The 17,967-nt window shown below is 35.3% G+C and overlaps 1 protein-coding gene across 1 annotated transcript in view; it reads right to left on the bottom strand.

The window, feature by feature from the left end:
- The window catches only part of LRP2 (LDL receptor related protein 2), a gene marked incomplete at its 5' end in the record, with an annotated part of 115,999 nt that overhangs the window by 48,722 nt on the left and 49,310 nt on the right, over positions 1-17,967 (bottom strand). The window contains 18 exon segments of the mRNA XM_082762990.1: positions 107-295; positions 428-667; positions 1,125-1,338; positions 1,675-1,852; positions 2,993-3,102; positions 3,997-4,140; positions 5,417-5,583; positions 6,343-6,471; positions 8,501-8,678; positions 9,780-10,008; positions 10,960-11,144; positions 11,634-11,845; positions 12,301-12,549; positions 13,440-13,817; positions 14,511-14,627; positions 15,009-15,128; positions 15,781-16,020; positions 17,176-17,457. Coding sequence (XP_082619116.1) covers positions 107-295; positions 428-667; positions 1,125-1,338; positions 1,675-1,852; positions 2,993-3,102; positions 3,997-4,140; positions 5,417-5,583; positions 6,343-6,471; positions 8,501-8,678; positions 9,780-10,008; positions 10,960-11,144; positions 11,634-11,845; positions 12,301-12,549; positions 13,440-13,817; positions 14,511-14,627; positions 15,009-15,128; positions 15,781-16,020; positions 17,176-17,457 — 3,561 coding nt within the window.

The raw sequence follows: 17,967 nt of genomic DNA, 5'->3' as shown, positions 1-17,967 counted from the left end.
ATGTATGATTTCCATTCAAAATATTTCCTTTAGGATAAATTCATATTAGTTTACAAGTTTTACAGTGTGTAAAGAATAACATTCTCCTAAATTCACCTATACTTACCTGCTACCCAGTCAATTGCAATGCCACGGATTCCATTTCGTCCTATTCCATTTGTAACAACATTTCTGAAGTAAGAACCATCAGGTTTAATTTTACGTATTGCGTTCTGAGAGGGAACTGTGCTACTGAAGTCACACCAGAAAATGAAACCAGAGGGCATGTGAACATCCACGTGAAGTGCATTTCGTCCTGAAATGTTTTGAAAAGTAGTAATTAATTATCTTTAGTGTAAACAAACTTATTTCAAACATGGGTATGCAGGCAAGAAATGCCAAAACAGTAGGCATTACAAGATTTCCTCTTACTATAATTTTCACATACCTCTTCCTGCCAGTGGTACCATGGCTTCAGAGTGATCAGATGTCTCTAAACTAAATCCTTTAATTGCAGAAAGCATAGAAACAATTACAAATGAACTGTATGGAGAACAGGTTCTGTTATCAGGATTTAGCTGAAAGCCAGTAGCACAGGCACAGGAGAATAATCCACCAGGTACTGGTAGGCAAAGTTGTTGGCAAACTCCAATGTTATTACTGCAGCCATTTGAGGAACCAGCAGAATCTGTTGTGAAAAAAGACATGGCAACACAGAAAAATCTGAACTGTATCATCACTGACAGACATACAACCAAATTCATATACTTGCACTGTATTACCAACCAACTGTAAAAATATCCAGCTTAATCACCATTTAAGCACACAGGTTAGTAATTAATTTGCTGCTTTCTTGTCATTTAAGATTAATGAGGCAAACGATCAGATACAACAGATACACGCATTTGAAGCTAAAGTAACAGAACTTGTTATTTAGTCATTTTTACATTGATAATATTTTTGTAAAATTATGCATGTGAATAGATGCCTTAAGAAAATGGTAAAACATCTCTCTACCAAAATGAGGTAAATGCTTTTGACACATCAAATAATTTGTTTTTAAAAAGCATGTAGCCTGTCTCTAAGACAAGCTTGATTTTTTCACAAGCTGGAAATCTTGAAATACTTCTTTAGCAAATACTTACTGTCTCTGTAATACACTCGCAAGCACTTCAATCTTGGGACGTTGTCTCTCAGTACTACTTTGTTTGCTCCAGTAGACTTGTCAACTCGTTCAATAACTTCATAATCTCTATCAGTATAGTACAGAAAGGTGTCATACACAGCAATTCCCCATGGATGAGAAAGATGAACCACCAGGGTCACACGATTTGTACCATCCACATTGCCTTTCTCAATCTAAGAAATCAATTTAAAGCTTAATATAAGTTCAATGTTACAATAAAAAAATTAAAATACAACATATGCTACTAAAATCCCTTTGTGCATAAGGTCTTTATGTACCTTCCATAGGTAGGATGGAAAAGGTCAGCAGGACACTAATAAATAATAATTCTCCATTCAAGTCATCCTACATTTTTAAAGGTAACCAGTAACAACTATTATTCAGATTTTGGTTGGTCCTGCAACTCCCAGTTCCATGAGTAAATTAACATCACTGAATTACACTTGGTAATCATAAACCCACAGATATATAAGCAGCAACAAAGCAACTATTAAAAAAGTATCTCCTACCACTCCTGTGCTTGTGACTGCCCAGTACAACTTTTGTTCCTTAATGTCAATGGTAATGAACTCCACGTGATCAAGGTTGCCAGTGAAGAGGGTTTCTATGCCTGTTCCATCCATGTTTGCACTAGCAACCTTTGCTGGGACTCCACTGTCAGTTCCCTGGTCCGTCCAATACAGCTTCCTGTAACACATCATCATACCTGTTAGGTAAAGGAGATCAATGCCCCAGACTGACTAAGACATATGCTTAAATCCATCTCCTTCCTTAGCCAAATACTTTGGTACATGATGAACAGAGATCACTTTGAATTGGACCTCAATGAAAAAAAAGATCTTGTTTTAAAAGAACAATGCCTGTTAAACCATTTTCAGAAATCTATATACTCTCCTGCATCACCCACAATACTGTCAGCAGGTAACCTCAGCAGATTATTAGCAGTGTATATAACAAGAAGACAGGCAAATAATAATCCTGTTTCACGGACAGTTGCAAAGTTGCAACATTAAGTTTGGTTCCAATTTGTAATTAAAACTGCAAGTTCATAAAATCTGTATGAAACAGAATTCAATTAACTGGCTCTGGGTCATATATAGCAGTGCCACTGCTCCAGCCTCAGTTGCTGAAAAACATCTAGGGCAAAGGGTAGACTCCAAAGCAGGAACAAAAAGTCAGTCATCAATTCATCTGAAAACCTGCTGGGTCACCAGCAGAACAGTCTCATTACTAATATGGTCCTATGAAACACTGTGATTAAAAAAAAAAAAAAAAGTATCATATTGCAGTTTTGAATACTTTGATGGAATAAATAAATAAATAAATATAGCTCTATTCATTCCATTTGTGGACTAGTGTATAGGGATCCTATGTTGGGAAAGATTAGAAAAATCATATTTAGTACTACACTACATGTGACATTCTTCCTATGTACCGTGTCTTTACTTATTGACAGGCCTCAACACAGACATCACAAGGTAATGTAAAAAAAGACTTGATAATTGTCTTTACTCTGGGTTCCCATTTTACAGTGATTCTTTTCACAATCATAATATTCTGGGATCCTTTTTAATTAAAAAAAAAAAAAAATGAATGCTAGCATGTAAGTATTTGGTAAACTAAGGAAAACAGACATTCATGCAGAAATTTATGTAGTCATGCAATAATTTTCTAGGCCTCAAAAAGAATGAATAAATTGCGCACAAACATGGAAAAAAAAAAAAAACACAAAACTGTCAAATCTGGGATTGAAGATTAAGACCCTAAAAATTAGGAAATATGTGTAGAAAATACTCATGCAAAACAACTGCAGCTTTAGAAATTTACCCTCTTGCTGGATCAACTGACAAACCAATTGGCATTCCAGCTCCCCGAGAAGTACCATCATTGGTGATCAGAGTTTTCCTGTACATTACTTCACCATGCAGCTTCAGGACCTATGCAAACATTGAACTTGTCAGGGCATGTAATATAGAACTTAGGATAGATTGTCAAATTAAAGGAAGGAAACCTAAATCCACCAGACTTTGAAATCACAGAAAATTTTGTCTAACGCTACAAAGTACATTGTTCAGTACTCCTAACAGTCTTTCTTTAGCATGTACTCCTTAAAGCAGCTACTTGCTGCTCAGAACCTGCCTATATTAATGAATAAGTATCCTAGTTCTAAAAATAGCTAATCTTTCAATTTCCGTAATATCTTGATAGTATTACAGGCTGAAGGGGCTGATGAAATGCTGCTTCAAGAAGTATTACCTTTTACTTATTTAAATTTGATGACTTTAGGACAAGGAAATTCATGACCAGGCACAGTAACATTCATTACAGTATTACATATTGCTTATCCTCTATTTCCCTACAATAAACAGCAGTTTTATTCTTCCCATATCATCAGACTGTTAGTCTCCAGGAAGCTACATATTATGATATCAAAGCATTTGGGAGTGGATCTTACTGTGTTTAATGACAACGTTCCTGTATTGTCAGAGGCACTGCATTGGGATCTTTAACTTCAAGTGAAAATAGTAGTAATAGCTATTGTGATAAGGAGAGTTTGTGCGTTAAACACCAGAAGCCTACTAACTTGAAGAAAAAAGAGATCTGTGCATAAATAAAGTTCACAGAATATATTGCTTTCAAAATCTTTTTGACTGTGCTCAAATTCAGGCTTGTTTCTCTAAGTGTGTAAATCAGTTCTCTTCACACTATTTGCTTCAAAAAAAAAAATCTAACTTCAGTTTTTCACTAAAAACAGTTCTAATTTCAAACTGTATACATAGTAGCAAAATATCTATGCTCTTAGTTTTCAATTGTCCTTCTTAAATAATTACCTCAATTGACTGTGTCCCTGGATTACTGTAATAAAGGTTTGCAGATATCCAGTCCAATGCTAGGCCAATAGGAGCACCAATAACAGCTGCTGGAGCAAAAACCGTCCTGTTAGATCCATCTGACCTCACTCTATGGATTTCACCCTTGGAAAAAAAGATAAGAAAAGCGACAAAATATCAAGAGCAGTTTCACAAAATTTGTTTATTCTAACTATGTGAGCAGATACTTTATATTACAATCTTTTCTTAGCAAAAATGAAAATCCAGTAGAGAGAAAATATTTTTATGTGCTCAATGCATAACCATGGTAAAAATATTATTGTAAATCATAATTATATGGTGTAAAGAGGCACCACAGTTCATTAACCAAATCAAAGTGATCAACAGAAATAAAATGGCTATATAAGCCCGATCAGTATATTTTTAAGCTATGTGCAGTCACACTACTGTAATTTGTACTTTATTATCAAAAGATTTTTATAAGGATACCTCAATGTAACCATCCTGAATAAACCTGAAATCTCATAAAGAAAAATAGTGTTCTCTGTAAACATAAATACATAAGAAACAAGTTTTTAGTAAGCTGCAATAGGAAGATCCAAAATTGAGATTATCCTTGCAGTTTTCTTCTGTAACTTCTGAAAAGGTAATTTATAGCTTGCAGACTTAATAGTATTACCTACAGTATGTGATGTTAGGGCATGATACAAAAACAAACACTCAACTCACTAATTTTGAGATTTTGCGGCAAGTTATCCTTAGGAAACATATATCTCTCAGTTTAGCAAGGACAGTCATTAAAGAGGCTTAGTCAAACAATTATAGCAAACTATTAAAAACTAGTTCAAAGTATTTTTTTTAGAACTATAAGCCTCATATTTGCTACCTGGAAGTGGCTTTGACTTTGCAACCCCATTCTTATATTTAAGAAGAAGATGCCTCTGTACTATGTTACTTCAAGAAGCGCTCAGACCAGAGACCAGGCCATGCAAGCATGTAATTTCATTCTAATAGCACGCACTCAAATACTAATGTTTAGTGCCTCTGGGTCCAAGGTACTACTCCCATGGAGAACTGTTCTGGATGTGCTTGCAGAAATAAGCCCTAGGCTAACAGATGATGAAGAGCAGATGATAGCAACGGGCTGAGAGTACAATTCTGTCAGTGTTCTCTGATATTTCCTCTTCATGTCTCTGGGTAATCCAGAAATAGCATTAATTAAATATTTTGGCTGACAGAGATTAAAACTAATTTACAAAAGAGATGAAGTATCTAGTGCTCTAGGGGGGAAAAAAACTTTAATCCTTTTCAATTATACTTCTTAAAACCATTACCTGTAATGCTAATATATTTCATTCCAAAAAATTATTTTAAATAAGTCTTATTTTACTGCGCATTTTGAACACAAAGACTAACTTACCGGATTTTCAACCCAATAGATCATCTGTTCTGAGTCATCAAAGTCAACATCAACACCATTTTGAACTCCTGCTATTGGAACCATAGCATCATTGGTCTTTTCCTCAGGGTTCAGAGAAATTCCATAAATTATATTATCTCTCACAGCAATAAGGAAAGGGTGTTCAACTGTGAAAATATACAATATAAGTCAGAGTTATGCTTCAATACTTTTCCTCTCATCAAAAAAATAGCATTGACTTGTTCCCCCCTACCAAAGGTTCCCTGATGCTTACAGAAATGATGAATATTAACATGATGCTTTGTAAAGCGCTTATATGAAAGGTTATTTTTACCTCACCAGGAGTGAAATTATCACTGTAATGTTTTAACATTGAAAGTTTCAGCACTATGCAATCACAATGCATATTCTAGGAACATGGGAACCACCAAGACAAAGCTCAGACTCTCCAAGACATTCCTGAGATCGATTCTAACAGCTACTAAGCAGGACTCAAGAAACATACAGTTACAGCAGCAAAAACTAATCTTTATTATTGAATATAACTGGGAGTTCTGTGATTTGTTGTTTTATATCTAAGGGAGTATTCCTATTCTTTTACCATAAATTTACTTTCAGGTAAACGTGTTTAAACATGCTTAGACATTTTTAAATGAAGCTTTTTTTTTTTTTTTTTAAGAGCTTAAATATGTATTTCTCCCAAAGGAAGCAACCTCTGGCTTTGAGCTCTTTTCAGAACTCCACATCTTTAGGCCAAATATATTTCATTCAATGCTTCCTAAATAATGTCTGTCTAGAATGACCCCAACCTTTGATTTCAAGAGCAGCAGCTCAGAGATTTGAAGTAAGCTTTTTGCCTGACAGAGAAATGGCTCTGACAATCTGTCAGGTTTTTTTTTTTTTATGTCTCATTATTTCTGCCATACCTCTCATGCAGTTCCTGTTGTCAGGAGAAAGCATCCATCCAGAAGGACAAGCACAGGAAAAAAAAAGTGGTCCAGATGAAGAAAGTAAGCAGAGATGGCTACAGGGGGATGATGCGCAAGAATTGATACCTGAAAAGAAAAAACGAAGAAAAAAAGAATTAGCAACTGTTAAAATATGACCAACTGGAAAGAACATTTGGCATCACTGATAATGAAAACATCAAACAACACTAAGTCAGTTCTGGTATTAGAAATTAAAAATAAAGTTACTTCCAAGAATTACAAGCACTACAATACACTTTTAACACATTTTAATTCTCCCTGGAAAGTCAGCAACATTACCATATTGATCTTTTAATTTTCTTTGTATCGTATCAAATCTTTCAAACTCTTTTTCAAACTTTTGTTAACTGGATGAGAAGGCCTGCAGGATTTTCAGTCTTTGATCACAATAACCTTTCTGGATGGGGGATTCAAATTATTTACTGAAGCTTTTTGGAGAAAAATAAGGAGATAACGTAGCTTACTATGCCTCATTCAAAGGAAGTATCAGTTCAATATGTAATTTTTTGGATCACTGAAATTTGCAGACTAAGCTTGTAAAGTATAAATAGGACAGTTGAAAAGGTCTTTGTTGACTGCTATTATTACTATACACTAAAATTCAACCATTTAGATCACTTCCATACAATCGCTGTTAAAGAGGATTTTTCAGGATGAACCATCTCCGTAAGAAAATTAAAATAGATTTTGAGAATAAATACCCTTAGTGAACTCAGAAGGCCTTATTCTAAAAACGTATAGGTTCCAGGAAATGACACAGTTGTTCCAAATATAAAAACTAACATGAACATAAAAGAAATCAAAAGATGGCAGTAAACAATGGCATACACTCAAAACTCAAAGTATAAGAAAATGCCCCATTTCTATATAGCAAATCTTAAAACTAGCTGATGTTAAATCTACTGTTTTACAAAATAAGGGGAGTGGATGACAGCCTTAGTACTACAACTGAAATTTCAATAATCAAATAATTATGTCTTCATTTGTAAAAATTAGCATGTTGTGCTCTTCTGCAAGTGCTGTCCTCCTTTCTCTGGCCATATAAAGTATAACAGAACAAATCAAAAAGAAAAAATATGAAATTAATTAGTTTAATACAGTGAAGAAAATAAATCATTTTCTCAATCAGTAGTAGAAATATTTTTAAACCCCACGTTATAAATACAACCTCCTAAACTAAAACTATGATGTTTAAATTAACAGTACTCTGGTGGCTGAATAATTTCCACTGACAGTGCGAAGCAGCTTTAGCTTTGAAGCTGACTAAGGAAGGTTTTGCTCCAAAACAGTGCATACACAATATAGCACTGACAATTACTAGCGCCTTACTAAAATACAAGACTTTTCCCTCTCCTGTAAGAACATCTTCCTGAAAAAAAGAGAATATAAGCCACTGTTACAATTATTTATCAAAAATACTCCCAACACAAAATATATAATGCAGAAACAGTCAGTATCTGCACCAATATAATTCTCTAACTTCAAGTCATGCCATAAAATGACAACGACTCATTTGGAAGGTGATGCTAACTGAAAGAGATAAAAGGTGATTTTTAAAAATTTTTTTTGACAGCCTTTTAAGATGCAAGAGACGACCTACATATGATCCGAGAAAGAATCTTGAACGTAATTAAGGATTTTTATTCATTATTTCATTAAGTAAAATAATGCAAGTCTACATGTATTCAAGGAAAGATGATGACACTAACTTGCCTAAGAGCATGACAGAATTCATGTACATGGAGCCAAGTCTGGTATGCCACAGAGACAAATTTTAAAAATGGTAACACTTTCAAAAACACTCTGATTTTGTTATAAAGCCCTTTAAAACAAGAAGCAGGAAAACTCCATATACTACTTCCCTATTTTTGGCATTTGTCATGCTTACATGCTTCTTGGTCACCCTCCCTAAACACCAGAATATTCAGCAGGCTGGACAAACTGAAATTATCTTCAATTGTAAGTCAATGGCATAAATTGTTTTCTTGTTTTAACCCAGTCCATTTGTTGACGTGACTGATTCCAGAAGTGCTTATGCATGACATTACTTTATGGCACATTTTTGACACCATCGAAGTTGTTTTGCTGAACTTACCATGAGGTTGCTTTATGGGATGGACTGCCACAAGCCCTAAAGGCTGGTGAATGTTATAAATCATAACTGTTTGGTTTCCTCCGTGCCATTTATTTGCCCGAATTACTCGATTTGTATACCGGTCACTCCAGTAAACAAAATCTTCAAAGACAGTTAGAGCATGTGGATGCTGTAATATCTAGAAGACAAGGATGTTTACCAGTTTAGTTCTGGAGACTAGAACATGTAAAGCTTGCACAACAGAGCTAAGCACAATTTATAAATAGCTAAGAAAGCAGAAGCAGCTGTACTTCAAAAGATATTTTCCAGGAAAAGAATATGAAATATCATCTATTGCTTGAAAACAAGGTACTAGTGGGGGAAACATGGCACTAATTAAGGGGATGTTTCTTCTTTTTTAAATAAAAATGCTATATAGAACCTGTGAGATGTACAGCATGAGGAATTAACAGTCTAACCACTAGGCAGAACACAAGGAACCAACAGATAAACACCCAATTGCAGATTTTCAAGAGCGCAAGAGAAAATGCGAGAGTTATGGACCTGTCAAGACCTTGGATCTCTGATAAACTCCCCTGTAATTTACCAGCCTGTTGAAGAAGATGGCTTATCTAAACTTCTGAAAACGAAGAGTGGGGCAAGAAAGACTGTACCAGCTCCTAATGCACAAGAACTGTCTGTCTAAACAAGGATAAATGTGCCACAAGGCTCAATTCTTAAAAATACATGTCATTATTTTATACCAGCTTATGCATACCAACTGAACATCTAAACCGTTGTGCTGGTACACCATCTTGCCAACTGACAGCAGCACTTCATTGCGAGATAGCCTACCAGAGGAATGGTCTTCATGAAGTGCCCAGAACATAAAAGCCCTGGCAACAGAAAATCCTCTGTTGCTATCAAGAACAGCAGCATTCATCATCCACAGAAGTTGAAGAAGAAAGCTCTTGCAGATTTTTTGTGCTCTATTTCCCTACAGCAAATGCACCAGCTAGTAGGAACAATCTCAGATGTTGCTGTTAGACTTCACACGTGTAGATCTAAAGCGCTACAGTCTACACTAAGCTCCAGGTTTCCTTGAAGATCTCCTGAAGGACTTTGGATAGTGTATGCAAATCTTCATTTTCCAGCTGTACCAGGGAGCTAGAATACATAATATCTGCTTCACCAGAATAGTTTTAAGAAAAATACACATCTAAGCCTACCATAGTGCAAATACGGTAGTAGTATTAGTATCAGGAAGCACAAGGGAAAACATTGTTTCTTAATGTCTTACCAAATCGCTTGCGACCACTTGTCGTCTGTTGTTTCCATTGTAATCACAAAAATCAATATAGTCAAGATAAGCATCAGCAAAATAGAGAAGTTTATTTGGGTAATCAATAGAGAGTCCATTGGGCCAGTAGATTTTATTGTTAATAATCACTGTTCGCATTTTGCCATCCATGCTGGCTTTTTCAATTCGAGGGTTTTGGCCCCAGTCAGTCCAAAACATCACATGAGCACTGAAAAAAAGGAACCTGTGGTTACCAATCTGAAAACAAACAAACAAAAAACCAAACAAACTAGCTGCCTACAAAACTTCATTAGCCAAAAAAAAAAAAAAAAGACCTAAAACAAGGGAAAAACAAACAAACAAACAACAACAAAACCCACACTTCTAAGAAATGTTCTACACAAAGATACTGAAATCATTCATTCCAGGATTATGTTTATTTAAGATATTACCGTAATTTCTGTTGTAATTTTTTTCAAATACTTCTACTGCTGCTATCCTTTGTCAGTAATAACAGTAAACAGCACTATTTTCATCATGGATTGTAATCTGATTCTCTGTTTCCTAAATACTAAACTTGATATGGGTTTGTGCTTTTACAGGCATACATGGATAATGCTAACAGGACTATAACTAAAAAGCCCCACATGGCTGGCAGTAAACAGAGTTCAAGGCACTGCAGGGCTGAAAAACCAGTAAAATTTTGTACATGACCAGTTCAAATGATAACATTCCATTTACTCTATGCCACTTGCTGTTCAAAACAGTAAAGTGTTTTTGTGATGACATCGGTTTGTGATGACGGCTGGGGCTATGCAGTAGCCTGTTCTTTGTCAGGTAGGCATAGCACCTACACTGTGCATCGGTATACCTTTGCCTGATAAAGATATTCCAGAATTTTAAGTTAAAAGTTTCCAACTAGGAAGCAAGAGCAATACAGGAAGACCTGTTCCAAAAGAGAGCAGGTATCTTGTTACAGTGACACGGAGTAACAAATTACAAACAACCATCATATGATATTAGATATTAAATTAACGCTGTGAACACACCATTTTAAAAATTCTCATAGGTTTTCTCTTCCACTTGTCATTTACAATTACAGTACAGGTTGGGAATATCGGAATATTGTTATCATCATAAAATATGCATTTTTTCAAAACAAAACATAAAAAAGTCTTACTCAATTCTGGGATCTAACACTAGTCCCCTTGGGTTTGTTATATTTTCACTAATCAGCACAGTCCTGTGGCTCCCATCCATTTTAGAGACTTCAATTGTTTCCAGAACAAAGTCTGTCCAGTAAAGATTGCGACCTACCCAATCTACCGCTATGCTTTCAGTCACGGTGACACCACTGTCAAACACCTGTTTAACAATGAAATTTTTTTAAAGGAGAGAAAGAGAGAGAGAGAGAGAGAGAGAGAGAGAGAGAGAGAGAGAACAAATTCATTGGAATCAATCAAAATATTTTTTTCACACTTTTCTATAGGTATTGAAAATAGGGGACTAAATCTCTACCACTTTCTAAAATGAGTCATAATGTACACATTCAAAATGCAAGCAAAGCACATGCCCAAACACTCCTACTAACTTCAGCTGGCCTAGTGAAGGAGTATGCACCTACTAATAGGAAAATCAATTTATAGCCTGGTATTAAAGTTTCCTGAAAGCATTCAGTTTTCTTTTTCAAAAAGCTGTATGAAATGTTGGCTTAGCATCTACTGAATTGTTTCACTCTGTCTATGTTATCTCCCTTCTTAGTACATTGGAATTTTCCCCTTCTGTTAAGTGGAGACACAGTGTCTTCATTTTCTCTCCACAATGAAGAGACAAGAATAACTCAGTGGAACTTACTATTTTTCGGTCAGTCCCATTTTTATAAGCACTCCAAATTTTATCCTGTGTTGTATCGGACCAAAAGATACGATCTGTGATTGAATCAAAATCAATAGCCACAATATTCCTTCCATCCCGAATGAGAGAATAAATACTATGTGACTGAGAAGTGATGTTATCCACAATGATTTGGTTACGACTTGCCACTAGCAAGAGAAGATTCCCAGACTCTGTCAAAGGAAAAGAAATTAAATTAAACCAATAAGCTACCCAGCAATAATTCTGTGAGAAAAATAACACTGAGTAATGAAGTCTTATGAAAAGGCTGGGATTTAAACACTCTGGATGCACTGAACTTCATAAAAGAGCAAATTTCAACCTCTGGTTTAGAGGTGCATGGCACTGCATTTCTCTAGAATATTATTTTTGGTCATTGCAGAGTTAAAAACCCAGAACATTAATTTAAATATTTCATTTCAAGAAAATAATAGTTCCAATTAGGAACTGTCCCTTAGGTGTCAGGTGCAATACTCAAAGTGATCTGCCACCAGTAAGTATGTCTTGCATCTGCTTTTTTTTTTTTTTTTTTTTTTTTTTTTAAAAAAAAAAAAAGTATGGAAGTGGCAAAGCTGAATATTTTCCAGGCGCTACTGGCATTCTTTAGGTTGCCACCAACACTCCTCACCTGCGACTTTACAGGTCTTCCCATTGGTTTCCAGAATGTATCCTTCATCACAGTAACACCTAAAAGACCCTCTTTCATTGTAACAGTGCTGACTACAAAAGCCTGGAGGGTCACATTCATTAATATCACCACAGGTCTTGGAGTCATTTGCAAGCTGGTATCCAATAGGACAGGTACACTGAGCTCCAAAGGGGCCTTGAATACATTCATGAGTGCAGCCAGCATTATTGTCAGAGCAGCTCTCCTGATCTGAAATGGCATCAGGGAAAGAAATAAGCACTTAACAAAAGCTTCCTATGCTAAATGTAATACTTTGCTATTGCATTACCACCCTAAAACTGCTGGTAAAACATCCTGCACAATCACCAGTTATGCCACATAAGCCTGAACTGAGGCTCTCATACACAATACACATAAAGACAGATAATAACATAGTATTTATTTACTTCTGAATCCCATTAAATGAATGCTAAAGAAAATGCTCCTAAACATTTATAACAAGGTTTTCAAAACTATCTAGATTATACAAAATATTTACTGTACAACTCCAGACCTAAATTTGAGTTAATAAAAAATAATTTAAAGTCACTTATAATCATACCTGGCTGGGGTTCATCTGAGAATGTGCATTGATTAAAGAGAAAAAGAAAAGAAGGAAGGAAAGAAAGAAAAAGGTTATGCTTAAATCAATTCATAATCAACACAAATACAAATGCTGGCTACATGTGAGCTTTTCGATTTTTTTCATGATTTTTGAAGTTAGAAAAAGAAAATACTAAAGACTGAATCACATTTCTTCTGAACTTAAAGCATACCATTCTTTAGTCAATGTATTAGGGAAAACCAAGCTCATTCCCATATTGCTATATAAAAACCATATTTAAGTCAGTGCAATTCAGAGCATAAGATCAGACTTTAGCTAATGAATTTACCATAGTCTCCTTTCATCTGCAAGCAAGTTCCACTTTGTAATTAGTGCTTTAATTACAGTGAGCTTACAATTTCTGATAGAAATGCTGCTACGCTATTTATACATGTTGATTATAACATGGCTGTCATCTGGATACTCAACATATTCTGTTTCTTTCTGAAGCCACAGGACATTGTAGGCTATTGTAGATGCCTGAACAGTAACTTACTGCACAATGGGGATTCGTCAGCTCCATTTGGACAGTCAGCAGAATTATCACATACTTTGCTGAGATTCACACAGATACTGTGACCTGGACATTGCCACTGCCAGCTGGGGCACCGGAAGGGCTGAGTAGGACAATCTCTCTCATCACTCATATCCCTGCAGTCATTATCACCATCACATATCCATGCTCGATAGACACAGTTGCCATTGTCACAGCGGAAAAGGGATGGAGGACAGGTCCTGGCAGGACATCTATGGTGTTCATCTGAGCCATCTGCACAGTCAGGATGTCCATCACATTCCCAGTTAGCAGGAATACAACTGCCATCTGATTGACATTGGAATTCATTCTGGTGGCACATCCCTGGCGGTCTTGTAGCTAAAACAGTGACATGTTACAGTTCAGACACTGTTTTAATTTTAGATAGAGATGAAAAATTACTATGCTCAGTTCACATCTTGCATAAGTAGTTACAACACTACAAAGAACTCTGTCACTTTTAGATCAGGCCACGGAATTACAATCAATCTACATAACATTCCAGAATCCGGCCAGTTTAACTCCTTCTTTGTAAAATGATGAGCAAAGCAATTGTTATATTTTAAGCAAGTACATATTGATACGCTTAATGATATCGATGTACATGCCCAACACAACGTGAATTTACTCTCTGAAACAAGTTTTCACTGTCTTGCGTTGAGAAATCCTAAGTTAAATGTGAAAAATTACTCAAGGAAAAAGCTTCAATATAACTCACATGGATAAAAGATTTACAGCTTTCTACCTGAATAAATTTCTTTCTTTTAAGCCTTGAAACCAAGGTGCCAAGTAAAACAAAATTTTAGAGCCAAAAGGAATGCAGACACTATTCTTTGCCAGAAATCTATTCTTGAGCTGGAACATACCATGTTTGAAATTTCTGCTCACAAGAACTATTTATAAACAAGTACATTTAAAAAAAAATTTGAGGTTCTAATGAAAGTATTGCAAATTACTTGATATAGCAGATAAGACAAAATTTTGAGAAGCTTCACCGAATAAATTAAGGCTTGTCCGCATCAATATACTTACGGCAATCAGTCTCATCTGAGTGGTCATTACAGTCAAAAACACCATCACACCGGTAGTAAGAACTGATACACTGGTCTCCACTTACACATTTAAACTCTGTGGCACTGCAATTGTATACTAAAAAATAAAAAATATTACCTTAGTGATTTACTTTATTTTATAGAGTTAGACTACACCTTATTTTTCTACAGGTGCACAACACAGTTATGGTATCAGGAGTCCGCGTTCCAGTGAAGACCATGATTTCCACAGTACAGAGAAAATGCAGTGATCTTGCAATCTACAGAAAATTTAGATTTCATACCCCCAATTTCACAACCAGCCAAGAGATCAAAGGGCTTACTACAAATGCTAAAACAAGTATCATAAACAGAGTTAATTTATGGTTAGGTTTAGTATGCCATCTGCTATCTTGGTAGTATGAGGTCACCAAAGACCTTTCAAGGGGCAACAGTAGGAAACTAGAAAGCAGTGCTGAACAAACAAAAGTACACTTACTGCAGTCATGCTCATCAGCACCATCCACACAGTCTTTGTCTCCATCACAGACATAGAATGGGTCAATACAGCGATGGTCCGGACACTGAAACTGCCTGGGTTCACAAGTACCTGTGAAAGCTATTTAAGAATGACAATAAACACAGCTGTGTTTATTTTCTGTCTTCTGAACTCAAGATAATGCAGAGACAGCATAAAGACACTATCACTGACTTGCAGCATGCAATACAGCAGCTGGTAATCATACAAATGACATGCACTTATGCGTTAGTATCAAGTAATTATTTATTCATATGTAGGCAAAAAACAAACAGAAGATTCTAATCAGTGAGAAATGATGCTAAAGAAATTATATAGAGAAACTGTCCTACTTCACTGTGAAATAATTACAGATACTTCTAGGTAAATACTTCCATGCTGAATTAGCTGACTACAACATCAGGTATTATTGAGATCACTCAATAAGTAAGCAGTTAGGACCTGTGAGCTCCAGTTGATTTTTGCAGTAAATTGCAGTGGATGACATTATGCAGCATCATAATTAGAATAATCACATTTACCCCTTCTTACTGTTTTTTAATGATTTTTCTGCATTTAACTTGGTTCTGGTAGTTCATATTAGTTGAGTTTTTGACATCTTATGGACTGCAAAATATTAATCTCAGATATAACTTATTTCTTCCTAATTTTATATATCATTTTTATACCAACAGACATATCTATGTAAATATATACACAAAAAAAAACAAAACATGACAGATCAGATACTTACTGCAATTTTTTTCATCTGACCCATCACCACAGTCATTATCAGTATCACATAGCCAGATCCTAGGAATACATCTGTTGTTGTCACAGGTGAACAGGGTTACAGGGCATGAAGTGGGTCCTTGTGTAGGACAATGCAATTCATCACTGCCATCAAAACAGTCATTATGTTTATCGCAACGCCAGCGACTTGGAATACACTGTCCACTGGCACAGGTAAAAGCTGATGAAGAACAAGTACTGTCTAAATAAAGAAAAAAAAAAAAAAAAAAAAAAAAAAGAGGACACTTACAAAGATCTCCAAAATTTATCTTCCGTAAATTATGCATCAAATTCTAAAATGTGCATTAATTAAAATGAAAGTGTCGGTCTTGTTGCAACATGCTGAAAAACTGAACTAAATTCTTACAAGCTTTTTTTTGTCTGCAAGAATCAATAAAAATGTGAATTGTTAAGCATTTCAAAACAATCTAAAGACAAGAAAAATCATGTCTTCAAGTATCCTTTTTTTTTTTTTTCTATACTTTCCTTTTCCCAAAAGGGCATTTTACTTGTTCAAGACTAGCCTACTAATAAGAAACAGGTTTTATATCTTAGTCATACTTGCTAGTCCTATTCAGTAAGGAGCACATTTTATTAATATATCCTATTTTCTTGTTTGTGATTTATAAGGAATGATCAACTCTGAAGAAAAAAGCACCAAGTATGCCATAAAAGCCAAAAAAAATCTTCAGTATTTTATCAAAACTAATTATCCATTCGTTCTCTCAATTTATTTGATCAACAAAATACAATGCTTTTGTATGAGCCACTCCAGGTAAACCAGGAAATAAAACAATGTACTTCCAATTCACTTTGCTGTGAAAAAAAAAAAAAAAAAAAGATGTAACAAATAGTTCAGAAGTGCCCAAATATAATAAAAAGTTCTATTTAGAGCATCACCTTTATTTAATTTAACAGCTAATCTTAGATGGAGACTAGGCAATGCATATGATTTTGTTATTTTTCTTACTGTGCTTTTTAAAACATCTTCATCTTTATTAAGACTGTCCTTCTCCATGCATTAAAATATGACAAGCAAGTCATATTCCAGTGTGTTTCAAATTTACACAACAAAATAACTTTTTCTTTAGACAAGACATTTTTTACTCTGCAAATTCAATTTTAAGAACTAGTTAGTATTTTCGTGCATTCCTTAGGTGTCCCAGTGTTGAATCCCCTATTCCTAGGAGTTACCCTATTCATTTTGAAGTAACTGATCTTCCAGATAGCTCTTAGGATTTATCCATAAATACAACCTTAACAAATTGGGCTTTGTTGTAAGGAAATCAGGCTGCCCCATCAAACTTTCCGAAATGCAAACACCAAATTCCAGCTGTTTTTTGCAGGGACTACTTACTTAAAGAACCACAGTTTTGTTCATCACTGTTATCATGGCAATCATCAACACCATCACACTGATAGTATCGAGGCACACATCTTCCATTACCACAGGAGAACGAGTACGAGCCACACTGCAAAGTGGGTGGCTCATTGGATGGATCTTCAATACATGTCAGTTGATTAGAAGCCAGTTTCATGCCATAAGGGCAACCGCAAACTCTCTGAAAATTTGGTACTGGGAAGCAGAAATGGCTGCAGTCTCCATTGGGATTTGTTCCTCTGTTACAGTAGTTAGAGCCTTAAAAAGTGATAGAGAAGATCAATGTATACACTAGTGATAACAGCTTGGGAACTATTAAAAGTGCAAAGTAATTGCATAAGAATGTTTGTTTGTTTATTTAAAGATGCTGGAGCAAATCCTGGTTTTACCTATACTGCAAAATAGGGTCAAGTTCACTGACAGGAGTACTAGAATGTACATCAGTAGGTCCTCAATTCCATAAAATCTTGAATGACACAAATGTTTAAGAAAGCCAAAAACATGCTATAAAATGTTGTCCAATTTTCTGCCATTTTTTTGGCAAATGTTTGCAAATAAGTACTCTACAGCAAATGAGGACCTTTGGCTGAGCAAGGCTAGGATATCTGATCCTATGTTACCAAATTGGTAACGAACCTTAACACAAGCTTTGATCACATTTAATAAGCATACTGTATTTTACTAAGTCAACTACAATACCAAATTCTTTGCTTAGATCATATAACTGCATAGAATTCAACAGTAAAAATAATAAAAAATTATCAACTT

The sequence above is a fragment of the Aythya marila genome (genome assembly GCF_965140915.1).
Source record: "Aythya marila genome assembly, chromosome: 6".
Lineage (NCBI taxonomy): Eukaryota > Metazoa > Chordata > Aves > Anseriformes > Anatidae > Aythya > Aythya marila.
The sequence above is the reverse complement of the archived record's forward strand: the minus strand, read 5'-3'. Positions and strand labels throughout refer to the sequence as shown.